The 25814-nt window shown below is 40.7% G+C and overlaps 2 protein-coding genes across 2 annotated transcripts in view; both read right to left on the reverse strand.

Annotated features, from left to right (window-relative positions):
- Window positions 1-938: 938 nt before the first annotated feature.
- ZNF622 (zinc finger protein 622) lies at window positions 939-9002 on the reverse strand. The gene is made up of 8 exons (XM_066186383.1): window positions 8956-9002; window positions 8487-8693; window positions 6164-6787; window positions 4492-4749; window positions 3620-3782; window positions 2720-2832; window positions 1748-1891; window positions 939-1163 (listed from the first exon to the last, which is right to left on the reverse strand). The coding sequence occupies exons 3-8, from the start codon at window positions 6783-6785 to the stop codon at window positions 1036-1038; spliced, it is 1428 nt and encodes a 475-aa protein (XP_066042480.1). The 5' UTR covers window positions 6786-6787; window positions 8487-8693; window positions 8956-9002; the 3' UTR covers window positions 939-1035.
- A 555-nt stretch (window positions 9003-9557) lies between these two features.
- Window positions 9558-25814, reverse strand: part of RETREG1 (reticulophagy regulator 1) — a 64774-nt gene continuing 48517 nt past the window's right edge. The window contains 6 exon segments of the mRNA XM_066186397.1: window positions 9558-13790; window positions 16703-16829; window positions 18025-18089; window positions 19759-19896; window positions 21093-21177; window positions 23000-23126. Of these exon segments, the coding sequence (XP_066042494.1) occupies window positions 13279-13790; window positions 16703-16829; window positions 18025-18089; window positions 19759-19896; window positions 21093-21177; window positions 23000-23126 (1054 nt within the window). The 3' untranslated portion in view covers window positions 9558-13278.

Consider the following 25814-nt stretch of genomic DNA (forward strand, 5'->3'; position numbering starts at 1 on the left):
AATCACAGGTGAAAATTATACCAATTACTTCCATCTGCTTCCCTGTGACCTGCAAAATGACCAACAATTTTCATGTTTACTTACCAGCATTTTTTCTGAATTAGACTGTTCAGGAAATTCAGGCAATCCCCATCTCTTCATAAGTAGCAGGCTTCTTTGGGCAAATCTGCACAGAGAACAGGAGTTGCCTGCCAAAGTGGGAGAGCCTGCCTGTTCCAGCCAATACAAGCCTTGGGTCACTGCATGATGATAACCAAACACCAGTACTGAGTGGGAACAACAAACAGTCATCCATGGTATCTTCAGAGTTTTAAGCAGGAAATGTAAAATTTTGATTGACATTCATCTAAATGTTAGGATAATTTTGAGCAGTTTTCAGGAAAATGAAAATTCATTACATTCAATGTAAAACAACAACACTGCAGATTATTAATCCTGAGCTGGAACATTAGGCAAGTAAAGTCAGCCTAATTCTGAGGACAGTATTAATCCTGGAGTTATGTCTTCTATCAGTGCATTTCTTCAAACAATTATTACTTAACCTTCCATGAAACTCTGCTCTCAAATTTTCACCTCAATAGTGCCAGCTAGAACTCCCAAACAACCCAGCTAACACATCTGGCACCATAACTGGAAACATTCAATACACCCCATATGAAGCATCTAGATTTAGGATCTCCTCTTGACTTCAACAAATTATTAGAATTGGAAACTGAATATATTCAGACAAATGACAATGTCAAGTGCCCCCCAGAAATGGGCTGCACAACGATAGGCAGCAACACTATGCATGCACCTTCAGTCACAGCCATGAATACTCTGCCAACATGTTCCACTGAAGGTATTTTATTAAGTTAGGCCCATCATTATTTCAGAAGAGACAAGTTCCCTGCCATTCTTTTCCCAGAAGAAGGCACACCAGCAAACACATCAGCATCTGATAGGCACCAAGTCCATTTTAATAAGAGAATTCACAACCCCAAAACCATTAAAACTCCCTTCCCATAACCAGTTGTAGGCAGTTCTCTTTGGAACTCAGAATCTGACTTGCATCCGGAAATGCATCTGCTTTGTAGCATTGTTACTCATTCCTGTCTTGAGCATCCACTTTGCCTTCATCCTCTGCAGGTACTGCATGTCACGCTGCTGAGCAGAGATGGCCCCTGCAGGGAGAGAGAAAGAAAAGAGATAGATCTGTCACCTTACTTACACCTTGTATCAAACCCGCTGACCTCCCCACGTATTTCAGCAGTTACCTATAGGTTTTCCTTCCCATACTGGCACTCTTCTTTCCACTTTTCTCTAGGGAAAGCCCAGCTCCCTCTACAAATACCCATGACTGTGATTAAGACAAATAGTTGTTTTGCATTCCAAGCAAGATTCTTATGTTTCAAAAGTGAACAGAGACCACAACACTGTACCTCAACTGGAAAAGTATTCTGTCAAAGCATGACTTATGTTTTATTATTAAATAGCAAGAGTAGTTGCTTGGACAGGCAGAATCCAAGGAATCTCAGGAAGTCATCAAGTATCACAAACAATGGAATGAAAACCTCGCATGACAAGCCGCACTGGATTTTAGAAACAAATTTCCTATATCTGCTTGGATGTCAGGAATGAAAATTAACTGAGTGGAAGACAAACTACTGCATAAACCCCACGTGTAAAGCAAAGCTGACCTCTGAAATTGCAGAGTGCTGACATCCCAGAGCCTCCTCCTCAGCAAAGCCCTGCCACTGTCACTCACCTGGCTGCCCCGTCCAGCCCAAGGCTCGGTACTGCTGCAGCACCCGGCCCACGACTTTCCTGTTCTTGGCAACAGCCACAGCTCTGGTCACGCCAAAACGCTGCTTGTAGTACCTCATCAGGGAACGGTGACCCACTCTGGCACCTGCCCGTAGGAAGGGACATCTTATTATCCATCATGAAACAGCTTCTGAAATGGAGTACTCAAGGACACTGTGAAAACTATGGAAAACTCCTCTGCTGAGATACGTGTTAAAAGGGTGCAGAACCTGAAAGATTTTAGGATTATTAGGAATTCAATATAATTACCGTAAGAGCTGCTTGAAAAAAAACCACAAAATGTGCTGCTGTTCAAGAGGGCCTTAGCTTAGATAACAAACAGGCAGTTATCAGAAAAGAAAATTTAGATTAGTGGAATGAGCAGAGAGGCAATGCTGTTTCAAGTAAACAGTAAAGCCACTTGCAGACAATCAGGAAAACTTGTGTAACTGCAGAGTTGGCAGCACTTTTCAAAATTAAAGGGTTGAGGTCCCCTGATACAAAACCACCAAACAAACAAACAAACAAAACCAAGTGAGAGTGCCAAATGCTGTACTAGAGAAAGGCTATTTAGCAATGTAATTTACTGAACTGGTTTACTGAATTAGGTAGGAGCTGGCTCTCTACAAAAAACACCTTACACTAGATAACCTAAATTATAGCCTCTCCAAGTTGCATTCAAACAAATAGGGAAACTCTTGTTGGAGTACACCACATGACAATGAAGAAGTAAAATGGGCAAAGCAATCCACTGCCCCAGTCCACACACCCACCAGAGCTGAAGAAGCTGAACTACCTGGCAGTGAAAATAATGGAAGCTGAGGACATAACCCCATTCCCAGAGGAAAATACAACACTGCCCTGTGCTGCAGGTACTGGAGGCATATATGGGAGGTGCAGGGAAAGTAAGATGCAACACAAACCCTGTGCCCACCTGATGGAAGGACAAGCTCCATGGTGTCATCATCATAATCCAACTCCTTCTCTGCCAGGTGCTTTCCAGGACCCTCCACATCTTTCCCATCCTCGTGATCAGGGTAACTGCTCCTGTGGAAAAGCAGCAATATATGGTTTAAACATGGAGAGCAGCCAGAGCTATCCAGACCCACTCTACAAAAGAACCACCATGCAAGGCACAAACATTGTCATGTTTCACCCGCCTTCGTCTGAGAGTTCCTAACAGCAGAACCCTGCCCTGAACAGAGCCTGGACACAAGGAACCCCTTTCCTCCACCCTGTTCAGCAACTCAGCACAGTTCTGCTGCTGCACATCCAACAGTGACTTATGGTGAAAAGCCTCCATAATGCAGGTCACCAGATCTGCACAGCTACTGAACGAGCGCTCCCAGAAGCTCCACCTGACCCAATAATAGGAGGTATTTCTGACCAAAATGAACACAGCTTAGGATAAGGAGCTGGAAGTTCAACAAGAGGCCTCCAAATCACAGCAGTCCTGTTCAACTCCAGCTAAACAATAAAACTTATGTAAGAAACCCACAGTAGGTGCTAAGTCCACAATCTGGTTAAAAGGTAATGGGAAAGACAGTTATGACCTTTATGGCTGGTGCACCGAAATCTCAATTCAGTAACAGCAAACACACAAAACAGAATTCAAAATGTACTTTGATGTAGGACTGGTAATAACAATCACAGAAGAAGACAACCAATCTTCTTGTTACCATTACCTAAAAAAGTGGGGAATCACCAATGCAAGAAGTACTGGAACCTGAAACACCACTAAATTTTAAGAATGAATAAATAGTTTCTAATGTAATGTTTAACTGTCCTTTTGTCTGTTCCCACCTGTGTCCCACTCAAAGAGAAATAACCTCACCTAAAATCATAGAAATCTGCAAATTCCAGGGCAGCATCTCCATCTGTGAAGAGTTTGCAGTGGCTTTTATCATTCATATGAGCCTGGACTGCTTCCGTAGAGTAGAAGGATTTCCCTTTTTCATTGCACCAGATGCAGATTTTCCCAACGCCAACTTTCTCTCCTGCAGAAAATATTGGCAATTCCATTGGTGTGAAAAAAATCTCCCTAGTCAATAATTAACACTTCTGTGACAAAGCCTTCCCAGCTTGCAGGCAGAGAGACTTAAGAGGAGCCTCGAGCCCATTATTTCCAGGATAGCCCTGCTGGTCTTATGCCTTGACCATATCGTCCCATCAGGGACAAGTCTAGCCATTTAGAGATTTCTTGTGACAAGCTGTGGGTCATTCAGTATTCCCAATAACAAATTTCACACTTCCAATACGTTTTTTCTATCCAACACTCCAAAATTATTTTATTCTCATCATTATTTTTAGACTAGAAGGATGATACATTTTTTCCTAGCTTTCAGCTCTCTCACATCCATTGTAATCCAAAGAGACAAATATTTGTGACTCACTGGTAGGACAATGCAATTCATATGCACGCTTTAGCAACAGAATTTTGTCCCAAATTTCACGTTATCTGAACAACTTTCTCAACATCAGAAAACTATGTGTGACCTACAGGGTACATGACCATGTTTGCTCATCCAAGTTTTCTCTTATTCTCCCTGGAAAGCCTGTGGTCTTGCTCATGATCAACATACTGACAGCACTCAGACAAAAAACCAGCAACCCAAACCAAAACATTTGGTGTCATATTCAAATTTAAATAAGCACTATCAGAATATATTTATCCTGACAAAAAGTTAAGACAAAATTTTGTCATACCAAGATACTTGATTAGTCCTCTGAGATCCACAAGGTACTCTATGTCTGGAATAAAGAAGCTGTGGACTTTTGTCATATGTGCCACATTTTTTGTGAGAGATCTCGAGTGATGGGCACAGAACAAGCAGTCTGTGACTGGAATGGCCCCAACAGCAGGAATGCTTCCAGCCTCTGCCTGTTGTTCCTCTTCTTCCTCTTCCACACTTTCCATCTCTTCATCGGAGCCAAGGTCTTCATCAGAATCCATATCTTCCCAGTCTATTAAAGGAAGTTTAAAAAAAAAAACCATTTTATACTTTTCCCAAAGAAAATAAGTTCCAAATAAGTTAGAAAAAGCCATCATAGAACATACTGCATTTTTTGTTCTTACACCTAAGTGCCACACAGTCACCTCTAGGTGCAAGAATTTACCATTGCCAGTAAAAGACATTTCTCTTTAAGATGCAAAGCAAAGCACAAAGTTGCTCATAAAAACCGGTGGCTGATCTGACACTTTCCCCTCTCCATTTTTCCAACTATTAACACTTAACTGCTGTTTCTAGGCATTTAATTTAATTCACCACAGGGCAAGAACACAAGGATGGCTCACTGAAAACAAGACAACTCTGGTAACATCAGGAAAATACTCATTTCCAGCAGTGAGGGAAAACACACTCCTGTTCACACATTTTAAAGAACAATTAACATTCAGAAACCTACAGAGATTTTCGCAATACAATTTATGACTAGCACATTAACACTAGACAAGTGCAGACAAGTGCCGGCTTCCTCTTTAGGTGTTATGATGTATGTTCAGAGGTAAATGCTTCTTCTCATGTAGAACAGATTCACTGAACTGCAACAGAAATTTCAAGAGCACAAAACTGCTGTAACAGACGCAGCCACATGACGTGGGTTTCAGAAGCTGGAATGGAGTTTCACCTCATTCATACCTGTCCCCTGGGCTACAGCTCACTCACCCCATTCAACTGCTCCAATACATGTGTTTGGAGCTGCACTGTCAACTACAGCACTGAAAGCATCCAGGTTAAATATAAACCTTTTCTGGAAATTCTGAAGCTCTGATCTTTTCAGCTGTCTGCTTTCCAGAGTGACCTCCAACACAGAGCTGTATTCACAGGAAAAGGCCACTGGGGTGGCAACTCGTAAACCCACTTCAACACAGACATCAACATGCTGAGAAGTGACACCACACAGTCAGGTTGAAGAGCAAACTTTCTCCTGTGGTCTTAGGGGGTAGAGGGAAACAAAACCAACCACCTCCCTTCAACAGAGCAGAAAATGAGTTGGGACAACAGCAAATGATCAGACCTGGATTTTTGTTCATTTGTTTTTCAGAAAAAGTTTTAGGGTAACCTGTTACATTAGCCTTCTTCAAAGAAAACTTCCTTTGACAATTTATGTGGGAAATAGTGCTCATACTAGTGACTATATTCAATCTTTACATGCATTAGTGTCTGTAAGTTGAACATTTGGCAGTTCAGACACTACCACAGAGACCTTGACTGCAAACATGGGCCAACCTTAACTCCTTCTGTTAAACTGAGAATTTAATCAACAGCAAGACCTTTTGGGATGGAAAATGCTGCACTGCTACAGAAGGAGGAGGAAGCTTTAGCTCAAACCATAGCTTACCCCAAGCTATCTTCTGTCAGTGTGTTTACTGCCTTACCTTCTTCATTATCCTCTTCTCCATTATCCTCTTCTACCTCTGCTTGTTGCTTGGCCAGCTTCCTTGCCTGCTGTTCAAACCACTGCAGCCGTGGAGGTATTTCTGGTCGTTCTCTGCTCTGGGACAAGCTGGCGCTTTCCCTGGAAACTGGAGAGCTACTTGCATTACTAGGAAGTAGAGGTGTCTTCTTTGGAGACAAAGATGGCTGGGCTCTGATGGCTTGCTGAATAGCTGTGTTCATTTCATCTTTATTCACACTCTCTGGGGCCAGCCCCTTTTCCAGATTCTTCTCATTTAATATTTTCACTTTCTTGCTGACAGCTTGGACGGCTTTCTTCTCCAGCTCCAGGTGCTTCTTGGACTTCAGATGATTCTCATAGGCATTGAAGGTGGAGAACCTCTTGCTGCACACCGTGCAGTAAGTGGCAGTGATTTTGTTCTGCTCCTCTGCTACTGCTCTCTGCGCCAGGACTCTCTCTTGGAAATTCTCAGCAGTGACAGGAGGCATGTCAGCAACTTTACGCTTCAGGTTGTACCTGTGCCAGTCGGTTTTGTAATGGGCACGCTGAATGTCACCATCCTGGAAAGCCACACGGCAAGTGATGCAAGTGTACGTGGCCATTGCTAGAAAGTGGGAAAAAATAAAATCGTGCTAAAAAAGCTAAGTAACAGACACAAAAAAGCCCCACCACAACATCCTGACAACCTTCTTTAAAGGCAGGGTTAGACTCACAGTTCTTGCGCAAAATAAAATTTATTAAACACCAGCATCAGTAATGAGCGTGGAGCAAGAGAGGAAACTTATAAACAAAGAACTGAGTTTACTTGTACCACAGCAGCAGCTGAGCATCCCAGCTCCGGATGCAGAACCGGCTGTGCCTGTTGGGATTGGGATGCAAGAGAGGGCCCCCAGTCACAGCAATAGTATTTCAAAAGTTCTACACTTTTCACGGAAGACCAGTGACTGAAGGTTCTTAACAAGCTCGTGTTCTGCCAACTGTAAGACTTTGAGGGAGACCAGAGACTCCTCAGAAATAAGGGTAAAAAGGGAAAGCCTGATTACAGGCCTATTTCTATTTTCCACCTTATTAAATGGCAAAAAAAAGTCACTGCATTTAAAAATAAAGCCTTCTTAGCCGCTTTGGAGCAGCGCACGTAGGGTTGACAACACTTTACCCTGCAGAACTGCTCATGTGGAGATGCAGTCAGTCATGCCTAGATCCAGCACTTGAGGTCACTAACCCTGGTCTCCCTTCACTTCCCACCACCCAGCTGAGCCATCTTACTGGGGCTGGGCAGAGCAGTGACCTACCACTGATGCTGTCCTTTCCAAACCCATACATTTCCTTCCTTCTCAGTGCTTAATAAAACTCAGCTTTTTTTTTTTTTTTTTTTTTTAAATCGAAGTTGATGGAATTTCTTGAATGCTCCAAAAGCAAAGAGCAAGAAAATCATAATCCGGAGATCACAGATCTTTTAACTGATATAGAAAAACTATGGCTTAATCTGGGGAAAAAAGAAATAATATATCAGGATGAGGAGGTCTGAAAGCAGGGGGAGGAAGAGCAGCCCCTCCCTGAAACTAGTAACAGGGAGAAGCAGTGGCAGAAATCATAAACATGCAAAGTCAAAATACACATTATGAAACGCTGATTCTCTGGAACCACCGGGCTTATTACTTATTACCGTTTGTGCTGTCTGCAGTGCTACAGTGACCGGGGGGGGGGTATGCAGAAAATAAAGGCTATATTATTTTATCTAGAGTACTGTAAGCATCTTCTCAGTGTAACAGGTACTTTTTGCATTTCAGAGAAAAACGTGTTCTCCACCCGCTGAGAGATCCCAAGTTATCCCTGAGGCATACCGCGTTCCTCTGCAGCGCTCCCTCCCCGCCTCCCCGCCCAAGCCCCAACCTTTGCCATAAACACGGAGTCAGAACCACGCTGGCCGTTAGTGACAAACCCCTTGCAGGGCCCTGAGGCAGAACACTCTGTTCTGGTCCATGACGGACAGACGGAAGCTACACGCTACATTACCACCGGGGCATTTAAAAACACCCGACCTCCTCCCGCTCCACCCCACCCAAAAGAAAGCAGCTCAGAAAATAAGGTCTGTAACTAACAAAATCTAAAGCCATAAACCTTCACCTCTGACTACTACATCAGAGTAGTCTAGGTGGAGACGTGTTTACAAGTCAAAGTACATAAAACAGGGAAATCCCATGTAGCTACACAACATCTTCCCACGAACCGCCGGCATTCCTCCTCCCCTTCCCCCGCCCCGCGTTTTAAGCCACAGGACCGAAGCCCCGACCGAGTCCTACCTTGTGTGCGGCTCAGGAAAAGGAGACCCCGGGCACTCTCAAGCCCGCAGCACACCCAAGCCCTTCCTGACAAATCGCGGCCTCCCCTGAGGCTCTTGATTACGGCTGATTTTTAAATCCTTCGGCTGGATTTAAACTGAGCCCGTGTCCGTAATCGTGGCACAAGGCAGGTGTTTACTACACGGGCAACAAAAAGTCGGGCAAAACCTATAGATAAATAAATACAAATGAAAATAAAAGCAAGAGATAAGACGGGGCGCAGATGGCAGCCGCGAATCACCAGGCCAGATGTGGACCAGGCCGGGCTCACAGGGAGCCTGCATCCCAAGGGAGCGCAGCCGGTTCGACCGGACCGGGCCACGCCGCCGCCTGCCCTCCGCCACCCTCGTCGGGCCGGGCCGGGCCGGGCCGGGTCATCCCACCCCGTCCCGTCCCATCCCACGCCGCCCCCCGCTCCCGGGACGCGCACCTGCGGCCGGCGGAGCTGGCGGTGCCGGGGCGGGGCGCGCGGGCAGGAAGCGGCGGGCGGCGTCCGGCGGAAGCGGCCCGCGCCCGCCCCTGGCGGCCGGAGGGCGCAAGGCAGGGGCGGCGCCCGGAAGGGCCGGGGCCGGGGGGGTTGCGGCTGTTTGCCTTCGGCCGGTTGGGGTTTGGTGGGGTTTTTTTGTTTTGTTTGTTTTCACAGAGTCAGTCAGGTTGGAAAAGTTGTCTTACATCATCGAGCCTAGCCTATGGCCGAACACCACCTTGTCAACTAGACCACGGAAATGAGTGCCACATCCAGTCTTTCCTGAGACACCTCCAGGGACGGTGACTCCACCCCGTCCCTGGGCAGCCCATTCTAGTATCTGGTGACCCTTTCTGTGAAGAAATTCTTCCTAATGCCCAACCTAAACCTTCCCTGTTGCAGCTTCTGACTCTGTTCTTGTCCTGTCGCTGGTTATGTGGGGGAAGAGGCCGAACCCCATCTGGCTAGAACCTTGTCTCAGGTAGTTGTAGAGAGCGATAAGGTCATCCCGTTGGTTGTTACAGGGTTTTTTTCCCATTTCTGGGAGCAAACACACAATGAGATGATGAAAGATAAAAACTAACACATATTTATTAAAACAATCAATATAATAGTTCCATGTTTACAAAACAGTGATCAGGCAGGTAAAGTGCTGCAGAATACTTAAATACGGACATTTTGTAATTCTCCAGTTTCTGGTTGCCCGGGTGGAGGTTACTCACAGACTGCGATGCTGCTTGTGCTGAGAACAGACGTGGAGACTACAGGGACTTGTTCAGAAGGCTGGGACAGCCTGGAAAAAGTGCAGAACGAACACAGAACAAGTAGAACGAGTATCTCTTCAGATCCTATTACTTTGGGTTACAATTATTTCAACTCTTCTGCATAGAATAGTATTTTTCTCCATTAACAAACAGAAGAAAGGTCAGCAGGTGTATGGTACATACACATGGAAACCCTGTGTGCTGGAAACAGGTGGTTTTGCACTGGATTTAACACACCTAAGGCCACCAATCAGATGGTGATCCTGTCACTCATGTATTGACACAAGGGGAAATTTTCCGAGTATGAAAGTGACCTGCATCCTTGCCCTGGCATACGTCCTTTTCTTCCATCAGGACGTGAAAAGCCACTGCAAGGCACAGGAGGGTGAGCCCTTTACTGCCAGGTATGAGCACACAGACAGCACAAGTAGTACTGATCCCAGGGCAGGATCACAGTTACCCCACGGCATCGGCTCACACTATGCCCTCTACGCTGCCCATGTTCCTTTTGTCTGGAAATCACACACAAGCATGCTTTCCATGGAAAAATTGCATGTTTCAAAGCTATGTACTGCCTTATACCCCCTTGCCTGTCTTCCTGCCCATGCATTCAGTTTGAAGGATGGGAAGCTGATGACAGTGCTTGGTAGGAAAGACGCTGTGGACCATTGTGTCTGGAATTTTAAAGGAACTGCTATTTCGTGGCTGCTGCTATAATATAGCAAAATGAAGTTTTCTCAAGGGATTTCCAGCTGAGGGCAGTGTGGAAGGGGTCCACAAAGGAGAGAAACATTTTCTTTGTGTTTTCCTGGCAAACTGCTGGCTGTGGAATATATTGTGTCCAAGCAAAGTATTTCTTACATGGGATTGTGTGGAAGGGAAGAGATAATTTCCTGCAGAAAGTTAGACATCTTTTCACTACCTAAGGAAGAATATGAAATGTTAAAGAATTACATCCTTCCCATTACACAGTATTTAGGGACTTGAATGTAATTGACTACCATGACAGCAGAAAAAAAAATTCTAAAGACACTCACATAAGCAACTATGTCCCTAACTTTAATGATTTACTTGTTCAAGTTTTGGTTAGTTTTTTCTTTCTGGGGAAAAAAAAAAAAAAAAGACTCGTACTGGAGAAAAATCAATCTATTTACCTATCTTGAAACCAGAAAATGGGTAATTAACAAAAAGTCTGAGAAACTCCTCCAACTGCTTTTCTTTCTGATCTAATCTATTATTCTAGAAGAGTGCCCCTGTGTTATTACATACTTTCATAACCACAAGCATTTCTCGTAAAACAACAATAAAGTGCACGCTGTTACAATGCCACCATTGACAGCCAGCTAGTCTGTCCTGCCAATCTGCTCCAGAAAAGCCTGTGAAGCACTGCTCCCTCCCTCCTGCCTCTCCCTGTCCTGCAGCCTGTTTCCTCTTCTGGCAGCAGTACTCCTGGACAAGGAAGCACACAGTTGTTTGGGTGTCCCACAAAGCTTCATCAGCAACTTGGATTTGTACTCTTTTAACTGTACCGATTGTCTTAAACATGTGGCAAGGAAATTAGGCTTTTAAGTCATCTGAGAACTTTTTAAACTCACTGATTTTTCAACAAAAGCTTTTTAAAAATTTTGGTTGGGTATTTGATTTCTTTGTTTACTCTTCCCCCCCCCCTCCCCCCCACCGAGAAGAACAGGCTGGTGAATGCAAAAGAGACTTAGCAACTCATGCTGTGGAAGCGATGTGGGCCACGTTTTCTAATGATTTCCAGAAACTCAGGTGTTGAGATATTGTAATTTTGAAAGCTGCATCTTGTGGGATCTATACCCAGCATCCACTTATTTCATAATGTATTTGATAATGAAGGCACAGGCTTACCCTTTTACTGGTAAAGAACAGCAAACACGGTCAATATGAGTTACTGACACAAAAAGCACAAGCAACAATAAAGCTAGTGTCAAAAAATCTCAGCATCCTTCCTTTCGCTATACTCTTTTTGGCCATCTGCCTATTTTTCCACCTCAAAAGGAAAAAAACAAAACAAAACAAAATGAAGTTAATTTCAAACACAGGTTTACCTACACATATATGTTAGTGGAAGATTTTTATCATCTGTTGCTGTACTTTTTGAGGGTCCTAGATGACAGTATTTACCTCTTCAAATGCCAGCAAATGGAAATTTACTTGAGTAGTCTTAGCAGCTGACATGGTCCCTCAACTTTGCTAATGGTTTACATCACATTAAAAAAATTAGCTTTATTTCTTCCTGCTCCTTGGATTACTATTGCTTGGTATTGCAATGCAGTTTTGTCACAGGTAAACAAAAAAGCCCTAGAAAAATAAGTTATCTTCTTGAGATCCCATGCCATTCACTCAGCATGTGTGGACTTCAAACTGGCAAATAATTCAAACAAGTTCTTTTTTTGTTTTAAATTACATGCCAAGAAGAAGATTCTGAGTGTCTTCTCTAGCAACTGACCTCACCAAATGCATCTAAGTAGCTTAAAATGATCAGCTCACAATACAACTTTTGTACCAAGTGGAAGCAGCTATCATGGGAAAAAAAAGCCAAACCAAAACCTACAGAATCTCAAATTAAGGAAGTGGCACATAAAAAGCCTTTATGCCTTTTTTTTTTTCTTTAATCTCTACCCCAAACAATAACTACCCTCACCTGCTCCCAAAAAGGTTGTTCAGTTTACACAATATTAACTTTTAAACATAAAGATTCATTGGCTGACTTCACATGGGCAATACTGCCGAGGACCAGACTCCATCAAGGAACACAGCAGGTGGTCAGTCATATAACATGCCACTTTACAACTCTACAAGCCTATACAGCAAAAAACTTGGAAATGCATCACCATATCCAAAATAATCCAAAGATTTTAAGTATGAAATCTAGGGGGTTTTATAGTGTTGTACATATATTTAAACTCAAGTTGTGCCAGTGAATGTGTTTCATATATAGTAGATGCACTACACATAATGCTAACTGCAGGGATCCATACTTGTTGGTAGGATTGAAGGAGGTGAGATGCAGTTAATCTCACTGCAGCCCTCTGATAACTTGCCCTCACATTATGAGTCATTTATTTTACTACATGATTGGAAAACTAGAGTAAATAAACTGCTGATATTGAAATTTTGGCTCAGGACCCCAAAATACATGGTTGGCAAAAAGATAAAAGAAACCTCTCCCCCAACTGTTTTGAACAACTGACTTCCACCACGCATCTGCAACCAAACAGTGGATAGATAATTCATTTCCATGCTATTACATTGAGGTATAACTACCAGAAATATTAAACTATCAGTATTAGCTGATATTTATCCAGTTAATTCATTCTGCATAAGGGAAATTATTACAACACATCTAAAGGGATAGTTAAAGCTTACAGCTCAGAATTTTCTTCTCTCTTTTTTTTTTTTTTCCTTTTTTCTTTTTTTTTTTTTTTTTTGCATTTGATCGGGTTTTTTTTGTATTTTATGTTTACTTTCTTCTGTTTTACCAGCTGCAACTTCCAGGCTAATGACTTCCAAGCAGATTTGAAAGGAAGCCTGAAGACTTTTTCTTTTCCTGGGATTCTGCTTCTTGACCTTGTGAAAGTCCCAATTCTTTCTCAATCTGCTCTAGCTCAGACTGGTCAAGCAGTTCAAAATCATCAGCTTCCTCTGTGTCTGTCTCCTCGCTCAAACTGGGCGCTGCCTGTGAGGGAGCTTGCTGTAGGGACTGCAGCTGGTCTTTGATGGCAGCAGACACCGCAGCCGTGATGACATCGCCAGCAATTCCACTCATTAAATTAAAGGTTTGGTCACTGCTCAAAGGCAAGGACAACCCTGCAGTGGATGGTCTCTCTTTACTCTGTCTCGAAGTGTGATCCGCCTTGACATTGGTTTGCTCTTTCCTTCGTTTTTGCTGGGTGGGCAAACCGATGCTTGAGTCATCGTCATCGTTTGTGCCGGCACCGTTTTCTAAAGAGGGAAACTCTAAAAGATCTCTAGCGAAAGCTTCTTCATGATCACTAGGTCGGTCAAAATCTATTACAGGGTTAACAGAAGAAAACAGTGTTAGCACTCACAAAAGGTTTCCCAAAAAGGCAGCAACATGTAAAAATGCAAGTAGCAAGTGTTACTCTGAATACATTTCATAATCCCTACTCTAACAGTTCTCTGCTAGAAGGAGCTTTGCATAACATGTAAAACAAACTGGTTTTTAGGTCATAAATCTAGCATCACAAATCAACTGGTATCAACCTAACTATTTGAACAAAGAAACTTTTTACAGCTATCTTTTTTAGGTATCTATCTGTAATGAAAGAACCCATGCAATTTTTTAGCACAGCTATTTTTAAATATACCAACCACATGAAGTCCTAAAATTTATTTTTCTTCACAATATATATAAACTACAAATATGTAAACATGTCAGGATGTGTTACAAGCTTTTAATATGCATGTGGAATAATAAAAAGAATGTTTATCTTTTAAAATAAAAATATAAAACCAATATAAAGCCTAATTTCTTTTTCCTTTCTTGGCCAATCGTTGTATTAAAAAGGAAATAGAAAAAGGAAACCCTAAAGATGATCAGAATTGTTTCATGTTTTCAAGAGGATAAAAAACCAGGATGTAATCTAACATTAAATTTTAATGGCTGCATTAATGAATGACACTGCATTTGTTATTAGAAATGTGTAAAACATACCGTGGAGTACATGGCCTGTGGAAGAAGCCTAAATAAGGACAAGTGAATAGTTTCATCAAGTATTTGAATGAGAAGATGAAAAGTAATCAGTTTGAACTTACTTTCTATGAAAACAAGCAATAGGAGCTTGTTTTTGTAGGAGCATTCATAAGGGTTAAGGAAATAAATCCTAAAAATGATTAATGTGTAATTTTTTTCCCATTTTCTTTAGGAAAGACAAGCTGGGAAGGTGAGGAGGAAGGGTTGTGCTGCATGCAGAGTGGTGGCTCAAATGCACAGAGCTTTGACAGGAGATGAGCCAGTCCTCAGATGCATCCCATTTGGTCTTCCACTTTTGTGTATGTCCCATTTGCTGAAATGCTCCATGGGGAAGAAGAGTGGATGTTGTTATTTTTCACTTAGCAAGGCTTTGAATGGAGTTTCCCACATGATCCTTACAGCCAAGCTGGTGAGCAAGCACGGTAAGGTAACTGTAAGGTGCGTGGAAAAGTGGCTGGACTGCAGAGGTCAAAGGCTTCATCAGCAACACAAGGTGCAGCTGGAGGCTGGTTATTGGTGTTGGTCACAGGGATTGAAACCATCACTGTTCAAGGATTTTATTAATGACTTGGATAACAGGCTGGAGTGCACTCTGCAAGTTCATGGGCAGAAAGAAATTGCTGTGGGGCAGGTGTATTTGATATTCTGGAAGTCAGGATGCCTTCAGAGGGACCTCGACAGGCTGGAGAAAGCACCAGGCTGAAAAGGAACACCGTGACATTTAACAAAAGCAAATGTGAAGTCTTGCATCTGGGATGGAATAACCTGTGCAGCAGTGCAGGCTGGGGGCAACAAGACAGAAAGCAGCTTTCCAGAAAAAGATCTCAGGGCAACAAGTCAGTGGTATGCCCTCGCAGCAAGGAAGGCCAACCACACACTGAGCTGTAGTAGCTAAATTGAAGGCAGAAAGTCAATGGAAGGGATTTTCCTCCTCTATTCAGCACCTGAGGGTACACATTGAAGTACATTGCCCAAATTTGACCTCTCCAGTTCTAGACAGACAATGGCATACTGGACTAAATCCCCTAGATGGCCAGCATGATTATTTAGGGGCTAGAGAACAGGATGTATGTAGATGCTGAGAGAATGGGCCTCATTCGGCCCCAAAAGAAGGTGGCAAAGAGAGAATTCAGTTTAACTACTGAATGGGAGGGTAGAGAGAAGATGGGCCTGACTCTTCTAGAAAGTGCACAGTGAAAGGATCAAAGTAAACTGACACAAATTAGAACATGGGAAATTTTGACTCACTCTAAGAAGAAAACCTTTTCATCATGAGGGTAAGCAAATATTGAAAAAGGCTTCCCAGAGAAGTTGCTGAATCTCTACCACTAGAGGTGTTCAGAATTCAAGTGGTCACAGCCCTGAGAACCTTCATAAAGCTTTAATGAAGAGCTTTGAACCTGCTTTGGATAGGAAGATAGATGAGATGAATGACAATTGCTTTTTACAACTTATGGTTCTGTGATCATATAAAGCTGTCTATTTACAACTTGAAATATTAGGAAAATAACTGAATGTATTAATTTGGCCTGTAGTATCATCCTGCTTGTCATTTACAGGGAACTTTTCCTAGGAGAAATGCGAGATGAGCAGAGCAACAGATCCTCAGGTGAGATTGTACCAAACTACTGTTGTCCTTAATCTTTATTCCAGCAAAGTGTTTACTGATAGCCTGGTCTGTAAAAAGAAAGAACTTTTTTCTGGTCAATATCAAACCAAGTGCTTGAGAATCTTTTCCAAGTCTTAAGTCTTCATAGGCTCATTGCTGGCTGTTTTCATCTCTAGTAGTAAAACCTAATAATACCTTCTTTGATTGGCTGTTTAACAAGTCAGCATATTCACTGTTTCTTCCTCAGCTTTTATTTGCTTAGCTTACCCACAAAAGCACTGGTAGTAATTTTAAAAGGTATACTTGCTTAAAAGGTTTTGTAGAAGAGAGTGCTACATCTGGCACTTACTGAATGTATTGGTTTTACCCAGCATTACTTATTTATTTAGACACTTGCAGATGCACTTTAACATTTTTAAGATGAGGACAGTTCTTATACAAGATGCATCCAAAACTATAAAAACCACTAAGAATAAACTTAAATTCGTTTCAGAGAGAAAAGTAACAACCCCAAACCCTTCTGTCCTCAAACTAATAATTTTGAGGTAACTTGCATGTCTGGAATGCACTGATGATAAAGATGAAGCTGTTACATACCGTCAGATGTGTCTGTCTGTGGAGAATACCCCTCCGATAAGTTAAAGGTCCCATTGTCAGTCCAGGATACTTCTGAGACATCTGTGTCAGACACTGACAGCTCTTTGGCAACAATTGCAGGACTAACCTACACAGAAAACAGACTCATGCATAGTATTCTTAGTTTAAAAGAAAAAAAAAAAAATCACACTACAGAAAGCCAACGCTTAGAGACGGAAAAAAAAACAAACAATCCTCTTGCATTTCATAGCAACATAAATCACTTCCTACATAAGCTGTAATTGAAGAAACATGAAAATACTGTACAATGCTTAGAAGTGAAGCATCCCTCTTTGTAATAACTAAAGACTGTACTATACTAAGAAAGCGTAGAAAATTCCAGTTATTCATTCTGAAAGCAATCCTACTGTAATGAACGCACAATGTTAAGCACTACTCGAATGAAAATGAGCCTGAAAACACAAAATATGCATAATGTAACAAAATTAATAAACTTGGACCAGAAAAACCAGCCCAATATCTATAAGATCATCACAAATTAGCTGAACAAAAAAATCATAATCCTTTACCAATTTATTGAACAATATTTAGTTATGTTGGCTACAAATTCTTATCCCATGGGATATATTTTTGGGGTTCATTTTTCCCCCAGCACAAAACCACCTCCAAAGCAACTGCTGTTGAAGTCAGGCTTTATACACTACTGATTAAATACTACATAATAATTTCTATTAAGATTATTTTTTAATATCAACTGGTATTCTGATTATAACAGAAAAAAACTTTGCCATACAGTCACTTAGAATACTAAGAGAAAAATGAGAAATTTGAGTGTTCTTATACATATCTAGAAAGATTTTATACTTAATATACCTATTTGCACCATCATTGGAAATAATAAGACAAGTGATTACAAAAATATCCAAAAAAATATGCAGGTTTTCTATTAATGTTTCCCTTTTGTATTTTAATTTGATAAAAATCAACTGCAATTTCACTGTTGGAAATAAAAGTAACCAGCTTTGCTTTTAAATATTAATGTAATCATTCTACAGCCAATACAAAATAAACACATTCTTAGCTCAGTACGCAATGAAACCATTACCGTGAAGGCCAGAAGTCATAAATGCAGTAGGTTAATTAGTATAGGGCTAAAGGTGGAGACTCTGAATCACTTCTAAAGCATACTGCTTAGTTCAGGAACACAGCCTCCTGGGGGAGGTCAAAGTCCTCCACAGAAGAACAGAGACAGCAATCTAGAGAGCCTCCCATTATCTATATAGATTTTAAAAGCAAGACAGGGCTGACTGAAAAAAAGTCACCTTAGGACACAGAGCTGATATGTCTAATTCACTGTCATCTTCTGTGGGTTTTGTTTTTGCTGTTTCTGAAAGAAAAAAGATATATTTTTTATCCTACTCATGACAATGGATTTCCAGGTTCAGTGCGTGTTTTCTGTTGCACAACTTGTGTAGCACAGTAACTTTCCACCTGCTGACACAGTGCATCATTATGTGCTATGCTACCAGGGAAACAAGCCTGACTGGAGACCAGCTGCTTATCAAAATACACCAACTGAAGTAGGAGAAAGAATGTTATTCTGAATACATTCCAGTAGATCTATTTACCTGCATTGTACTTCCTTCAGGAGTCTCTGTTGCTCACTAGAATGGCATCTGCCCTGGCAATAAATATCTCCCTTTTAGACTACACTGCCAGTAAAATACAATTTACTTGATAATTGCATGTACTCTTCTTTCACAAACCCCTTCTTCTACCAACACCCAGCTACCCTGCATTCACAGTCATATGCAAATATGCATACAAAACATCCCCTGAAGTCTGGTAGAATGTTGCTCTTTACAGATGAGCAGAGATACAAATTTTGCCTCCTCTGTCTGAGAATCTTTTAAACCAATATAAAATGAAAAGCACAGTCATAGTGTTGGTTGCTTCTTCCTGCAACTTGCCCTTTCCTCTCTTGTGCCAACACAAGGTTTGTGAGCCCATGTGGTGAATCCAAGGGGCAAAGCAAGGTAGGGAACTTGTCTCGGTTATATTAAACTGGAGGATGAGATGCAAGAAAGAATGCATCTAACCTCAACCATTTTCTCAGCGCTGGCTTATGAAGTTTATTAAACTATAGTCTGATCTTTTTCTCTGCCAGGTTCACTTAAAAACTGAACAAGTAGAATAATACATGAAAGAAAATTTCCAACACATTATTCCATATTTCCAGTTACTATCACATTACATGTAAGAGAAGGGGAAAAAACACATGGTGGTTCTCCTTGGGTCTAGAATAGCACATGGTATAATGAATTTTATAATGGTTACAAGAAATGCCATGTTTTAAAGCAGATATTAAGTCTACTGATGTAGCACTAATTAAAAAGAGTAGGCTACCTGCAAGTGGTGTGACTCCACTACAAATATTTAATTACCAAAACTGGAACACACACAAAAGACAAACTAACACTATTCATATACAGATTTTCCTTGAAATAGCTTTATTGCTTAAAATCTAAAAGTTTCCAGTATTTCCCCTTTCCACGTAGAAACTTGGATTAATTTGTAGCTGCTATCCTGTGGCAATTCTTATATACTTTTGGAGTATTTGGAGAAGCAAATAAATTCTTTTTGCTGGAGGGAGTGAAAACAGGTGGAACAGAGTTTGGTCTGTTACTGAAAAATTTGTTATGTACTTATTTTGAGACTCTTGAGAGTGAGTCTCTCTGCTGGGCAAGTTTGCCTTATCTAAAGAGATCAGCATTGCAAGCTTATAGCAAATAGTTTTTCCTGAAAACTTATAAGCAGTACGTCTAATTACCGTGCCTTGTTTCTTTCCTTGAAGTAATAATTTCTTTATTATCATACCCATATGACATTTGACATACATTGTCACATACAACAGTAGCCAGGTTCAAAGCAAGAAATATCTCTACAGCTGGCTTCTCATGACAAACCAAACTTTCTGCAAGGTGAATAAAATGCTCTGCATACAGAAATATAATAATATTATATAATAATACATGGGACTATAATTAACTACTCACCAGATCTCTCTTTTTTCTTCTGGTTGATATATTCTACTATTCCAAAATCTAGTTTCATCAGAACAGTCTTTATTTTGCTGCACAGTTTCTGTCCAAATTCATTGCACTTAAGGAAGGGACATAAAAAGGCACACAATACTGTGATAAAAATGAAGACAGAGAAAAAAATTGTATTGAAACACTGCTGTACAAGAAGTTACTCAATAAAGCTTAAACAATGCCTTTGCATAAGATAACTACTAATTTTACATAATACAGTTAGTTTTACATAAAAAATGCAGTGTGAAATGCCCATGCCAGACACTTTTAAGGTAAAATCCAGTTTTCAGGAGCAATTCCTACTCATCACAGAATATACCACTATATTCATATCAATTGACATCTTTTTTACTATCAGTAAGACACAATTTCTGGTCATTACAACGTTTATCATTACTTTGACTTAGCCTGATTTTGATATCTCAACTTGATAAACATGACTATGCAACATTGTGCCAGAATCAACACACTGAAAAAACTTGTAAGCTGACTTCCATATGATAAAAAATTGTAAAAAATTTCTTCCTTATATCTAACCTAAATTGACCCTCCTTCAGTTTAAAACCATTACCTCTTGTGCTATTGCAACAGGCATTGCTCAGATGTTTGTCCCCAGCTTTCTTATAACCCTCTTTAGGAACTGAAAGGCCTCTCCCCAGAGTGTTCTCTTCTCCAGGTTGAAAATCCCCAACTTGCTCAGCCTGTTTTCATAGGAGGGGTGCTAGGGCCCTCTGATAATCTTCATGTTGTCCCTCCTTTAGACTAAAGAGGTCCATGCCATTCCTGTGCTGGGGACCCCCAGGACTCCAAGTGGGGAGTCACCAGAGCAGAGGGGCAGAATCCCCTCCCTCCCCTGCTGCCCACGCTGCTTTGGATTCAGCCCAGGACAAGTTTGGTTTCTGGGCTGTGAGTGCCCATGGCTGGGTCATGTCCAGCCTCTCACCTCCAGCACCCCCAAGTCCTTCTGGGCAGGGCTGCTCTGGATCTGTTCACCCCCCAGCCTGGGTTGATACCAGGGTTTCTCCTGACCCAGGAGCAGCACCTTGCATTTGGTCTTGTTAAACCTCATGAGGTTCACATGAGCCCACTTCCTGAGCTTGTTCAGGTCCCTCTGGATGGCATCCTGTCCGTCAGACTTGACAACTGCACCACAGAAATTGGTGTCTTCTGCAAACTTGCAGGAGTGTGTAAACAGGTATATAACTAACTAACTAACTAACTTAGTCCCTATACAGAGACCAAATAAGGAACAGTACACACATACACAAATCATGACTGGAAGAGACCATACTTACACAAGACATAGGAGAGGACAACTCCAGGAATGTAACTTCCCAAGACAGTGAAAAATGTACATATGCTGCAGACTAGTAGGCAAAACTGGCAAAGACATTAAAATTCACCATTAACACTTTCACTTAAATTATTAGATAATTTTGCAAAAGAAAGATGTTGCATGCTAACGAAATCTAGAATGCAGTGCAAAACTGAAGTTTGTTTTTTAAAACTGGGAACTACTTTTAACACTTCTGGTGAAAATAAGCATCAAACAGTCCATTTTGGATAATTAGGGTGCATCGTCTCTTCTACCCTAAAAGCATGCTATTTTTATTCATTTACTGTAAAGCTTTTAACAAGCTCATGTTTATTGCTAAAATTACTAGAAATTATACCTTCATTGCGTGAAAATAGACTGGACAATTTATATGCAGGAAAAAACCCAACTCACTAATTGCAATATTACAATGCATGCTTGCTGCATGCTTACAAAAGCAAAACATCCTTCCTCCAGCTACAGCTCTCTCCCCTGTTGTGTTACTTTGTGAAACTGTTTTCTCTCATATGCTGGCAAGCAATCTCTTGAGGGTTGCTGGCTGCTCTAGCACCCCTGTTAATGACAAGACTGAGCCGAATTTTCCATATAAAATTTGAGGTTTGGCCTTTGTGGTGACTGAGATCTAACAGTGCATCTTTCACAAGTGCACAATGCTCAGCTAATCTGTTGAAAGTTTGCAGAAAGGATCCATTTGCTTTTGAAACTGAATTGCAATAAAATGGTTAATTCAAAGAAATTTTGCACACAGCATTACTCCCTAATTTGCTTCTAATTATAGCAGTACAATAATGACATGGATTAGAGAATGAGGTCAGGGAAAAGAAGGGAAAACATGGTATCAAAATTATCTTTTCTAAACTAGTATTAGATATCTCTTAACATACGGTTACTGTCATGTTACCACATTACTGATGGCACATTTCCTTACTTCACTATAAACTTATTTCTTTTAAATATAACTTTATTGTCCAAACATACAACTGCTCTTTATATAATTAATTCATTTTTTCTAGATAATTTTCATTCTTCTATAATTTTCATTTTTTCATCCAAAAAATCTGTATTTTCAGTCTAAACTGCTAATATTTGAGTGTGATACTACATACTTTCTATTTGCTAATTCTGAATGGCCTGTTTTCAGAAAAGATTTTCTGGCAAAATTAAGTGATATTAAAAGAGGAGAAAAACCCTTTTACTCTTCTTTTAACTTGTATTTAGCAAGACAAATATAAAAATGCAATCTATTATCATCATAATGTACATTTATGTTATTTATATTTCTCTTTGGAAAAAAAGCCTGCTTCACTTTTGACTAGAAGAACTTGGGAGAAAAAAAAAAGCCTTACTCTTGCTTGCCTCTTCATGAACTGGGTTCTCCAGCTCAGTCTTTCCAGTAAAAAAAAGGGAAAAGCATCAACTATTAGTGTATAGAAGCAAAACTGCCACAATAAAGTATGAGGAACTCTTTTCATGCAGCTATTCCTGAAGACTACAGTTATTTAAGAAAAACCCTCATGTTTATGTTTAGGAACATGCATATTTACTTTTTTGCTTTTAAAGTTTTTATTAAATTGTGTTGTTTTAAATTTTCTTTTAAAAATTCCATGGAATAACTGATAAAGTTCCAACAGTAAGGGGATGGACTGTATTGCTGTAAGCTTTACTGTGAACAGCTTTCCTTACTGACTACCTACCCATATTCTTCATAGCAAAAAAAAAGTCAGCAGAAACTCATGACTGAATGTGTCAGAATGTACATTTTATGTTGTGATTTTTTTTTCTGCTTGATCACTTTTTTTTTTCTAAATCTATCTTGCCTTTTTATTATATCATATTGAACTGTTAATCTTACTGGGGAATGCTTACCTTGCCAGGGTTTTGTTCCTTAAAGTGGGACATTTCTTGAAGAAATACAAATAAATTCAATAGTGTTTCTGAAATGCACTGATTTATTCTGGGTCTGTAGTCTTGACTGGAATCGGTGACTTTCCAGCTGAGTAAAACAAACAAAAATACCCGACTTTGTTTACAGCTCATATGGAAGTTGAAACCGGTTGAAAACATCATGTAAAGCCTTAGCCTCTGACTAACATCCAATGGCTGTTGCTATGCTAGAAACACCTGTGCTTGTTTAAATTTTATTTTATATTGAGCTAATTTGATCTTTTTAAAATATTCTGTTCAGTAGTAGCAGTTTTCAGTCCATTCTGGTCATATGAAGACATTGAGTTCAAGGCACAGTTATCATCTAAATCAAGCAACTGACCTCAAACTTGTTTTTTAAGATTATTTTTTCTTTAAAAAATATACCACTATACTTTTCATTGCCACAAGATGGCCACACATATTAATACCTTTCATTTTATGCATATAATCCTGGTGCTTTTTCTTTTCTATTTTTATCTTGTTCTGCAAACTATGATGATGAAATTGCTACCCAACCTAGAAAAAAGGAAATTGCTCTTGAAGTCTTGCTGTTTACATACATTTTCCTACAGAATTTTAATTTTTCTATTCTATTGAAAGGCCTGTTTCTAATGCTTATCTTATGACTGTTCAGTACTTTTAATAAAATAACCCCCTCAAAAAAACCTGTACAAAAGATTTTTTGGAAAACCATGGGATAGGATATGTGTCTATCACATTTGGGGCTGATCAGTTTATCCAACATTGAGCTTAAATGGCCACATCATTTACCTTTGTGGAGTAAACAGAGCATCTACAACAAAGCTGTTTTTCGAAACAACAAATAATAATAAAAACACAGGCCAGTCAATGTCAAGTCAAACTGGTACAAAGAAAGGACGAACCACCGTGCAAACACTGAGAAGCTGAAGTAAATTCTACACCAGCTTTATTGAGTTACTTTTTTGCATAATGCACTGCTGAGTACACACAGCTTTGACCACAGTGAGTGCAAGCCAGCCATGAGCACCTCTGGTCATTTCACTGACATATATAACCCATTACATGTCTAATCCATCACTGCATTAATAGTAAACATTTTGTCACAGGTAGATTTAATTACAACATAACTAAAAATCGACAATGTGGAAAAATGACTGTACACAGGTCGGTGCACAGCCAAGGGGACACACAGACGGTCAGATCAAACTCCCAACTCCTGTCAGCTACACACGGTCTCCGCAGCCTCGTTTTGGTAAAAAACCCCCACAATTTCGGTCAAAAACACTCTGAGGAGACCCTTCCCTGCCTCCCGGCTGTCCTCGTTGGCCACGAGGTGGTGGCACACCCGGGCAGGCACAGCCAGGGACGGGAGGACACGGCGGGGACACAACCAGAGTGCCCGGCGAGCACAGCCAGGCTGCCCGCGGCACTGCGACCTGCACCGAACAGCGGCTTCAGCCACGGGTAAGGCTTCTAAAAGTCTAAACCCCAAAACCGGAGCCCTATTCCTCACTGCATTATAGTACTTACGTTGTTGCAGTGGTGTGATTTCCTCTTACATTACAAAATAGTCAGGTGTGGTGAGGTTTTTTCCCTCCCCTTTGAGGAAAAAAACCCCAATGAACTATTTAAAACAGCACACCTGAAGTGCATAGGCTAAGAGCCCTGTTTGGACTAGGTGACTTTTGCAATTTCCCAGCCATACAAGGCACTGAACACAGATATTTGCTCGTGACAGAGGCTGCCAATAAAACCATAACAAAACTCACAGAGATCACTGCAGGAACCCAGCTGGAGGGATGAGCGATGTTACGCAGAACTTTCTGTCTGCATCCCACTCACAGCAGAGATTTCAATTTCCATCATCTCTGGTCATTAGCAGCTTCCGAAAAGTATTATACAAGGGTTTTTGCCTACGGGAACTGCAATTTTTATGGATAGGCTACACCCTCTAAAGAAACTGTTTCCAGCTTCTGTAAACCATTCTACATCATTAATAATAAGTATTTTAAGAGCTGCCCATTTATTACAGTACTGAAAACTACTATTAAGACAGTGCTCTGAATAACAAAATCATTTCACAGACTTTTACTCCTACTCTTTATTTAGAACTGTTGACAATCAAAGTAGAACTTTGTGGGAGCATAAGGCAAAAATGAAAAGACCTGATGCCTGCTATCAAATTAGAGCTTTGAAATACCTAGGACAACTATAGATACTAACTTTAATAATATTAAGCTAATAGCAAAAACGGGGGAAAGACGAAAGCATAAAGTACAATAAAAATGGAAACTTTTTTCATATATGCTAACCACTAATAGAAAGACAATATACATTAAGGGGAAGAAGCTATAACAAGGCACAATGGGATAACTAGTAACAATTAAAAAAATGTAAATTATGAAGGAAAAGTGCACATTTGCAGGAAAAGTTCTCTGTAGTTCCCTCGCTTGGTGATAGTGATGCTTACTTTAGCCAAGTTGTTGAAAGCATGAGTTGCAGTGCAGATAAAATATCTGGCTATGTGCTTTGGCCCTGTGGTCCACATGTGGTGCGTGGACAAGAAGACAAGAAAGAGGAGTGGAGGGTACAAGTGAAATTTGCTTCAAAACTTTGCAAACCCACTACTGAGCTCCACAAAAGAGTACTCGGCAGTTGCTTCTGAGCCACAAGAAATCCTAAAACACCTTTATCAGTTCTACAATAGCTAAAATTTTCTATTTTGCAAGGAACACCAGGGACTATTTTGCGGCCTTATTCTGATCTTAGGGAA

Source organism: Chamaea fasciata, unplaced genomic scaffold (genome assembly GCF_029207755.1).
Source record: "Chamaea fasciata isolate MVZ Bird 193981 ecotype frontalis unplaced genomic scaffold, bChaFas1.0.hap1 SCAF_1, whole genome shotgun sequence".
In the NCBI taxonomy this organism is placed as follows: Eukaryota; Metazoa; Chordata; class Aves; order Passeriformes; family Sylviidae; genus Chamaea; species Chamaea fasciata.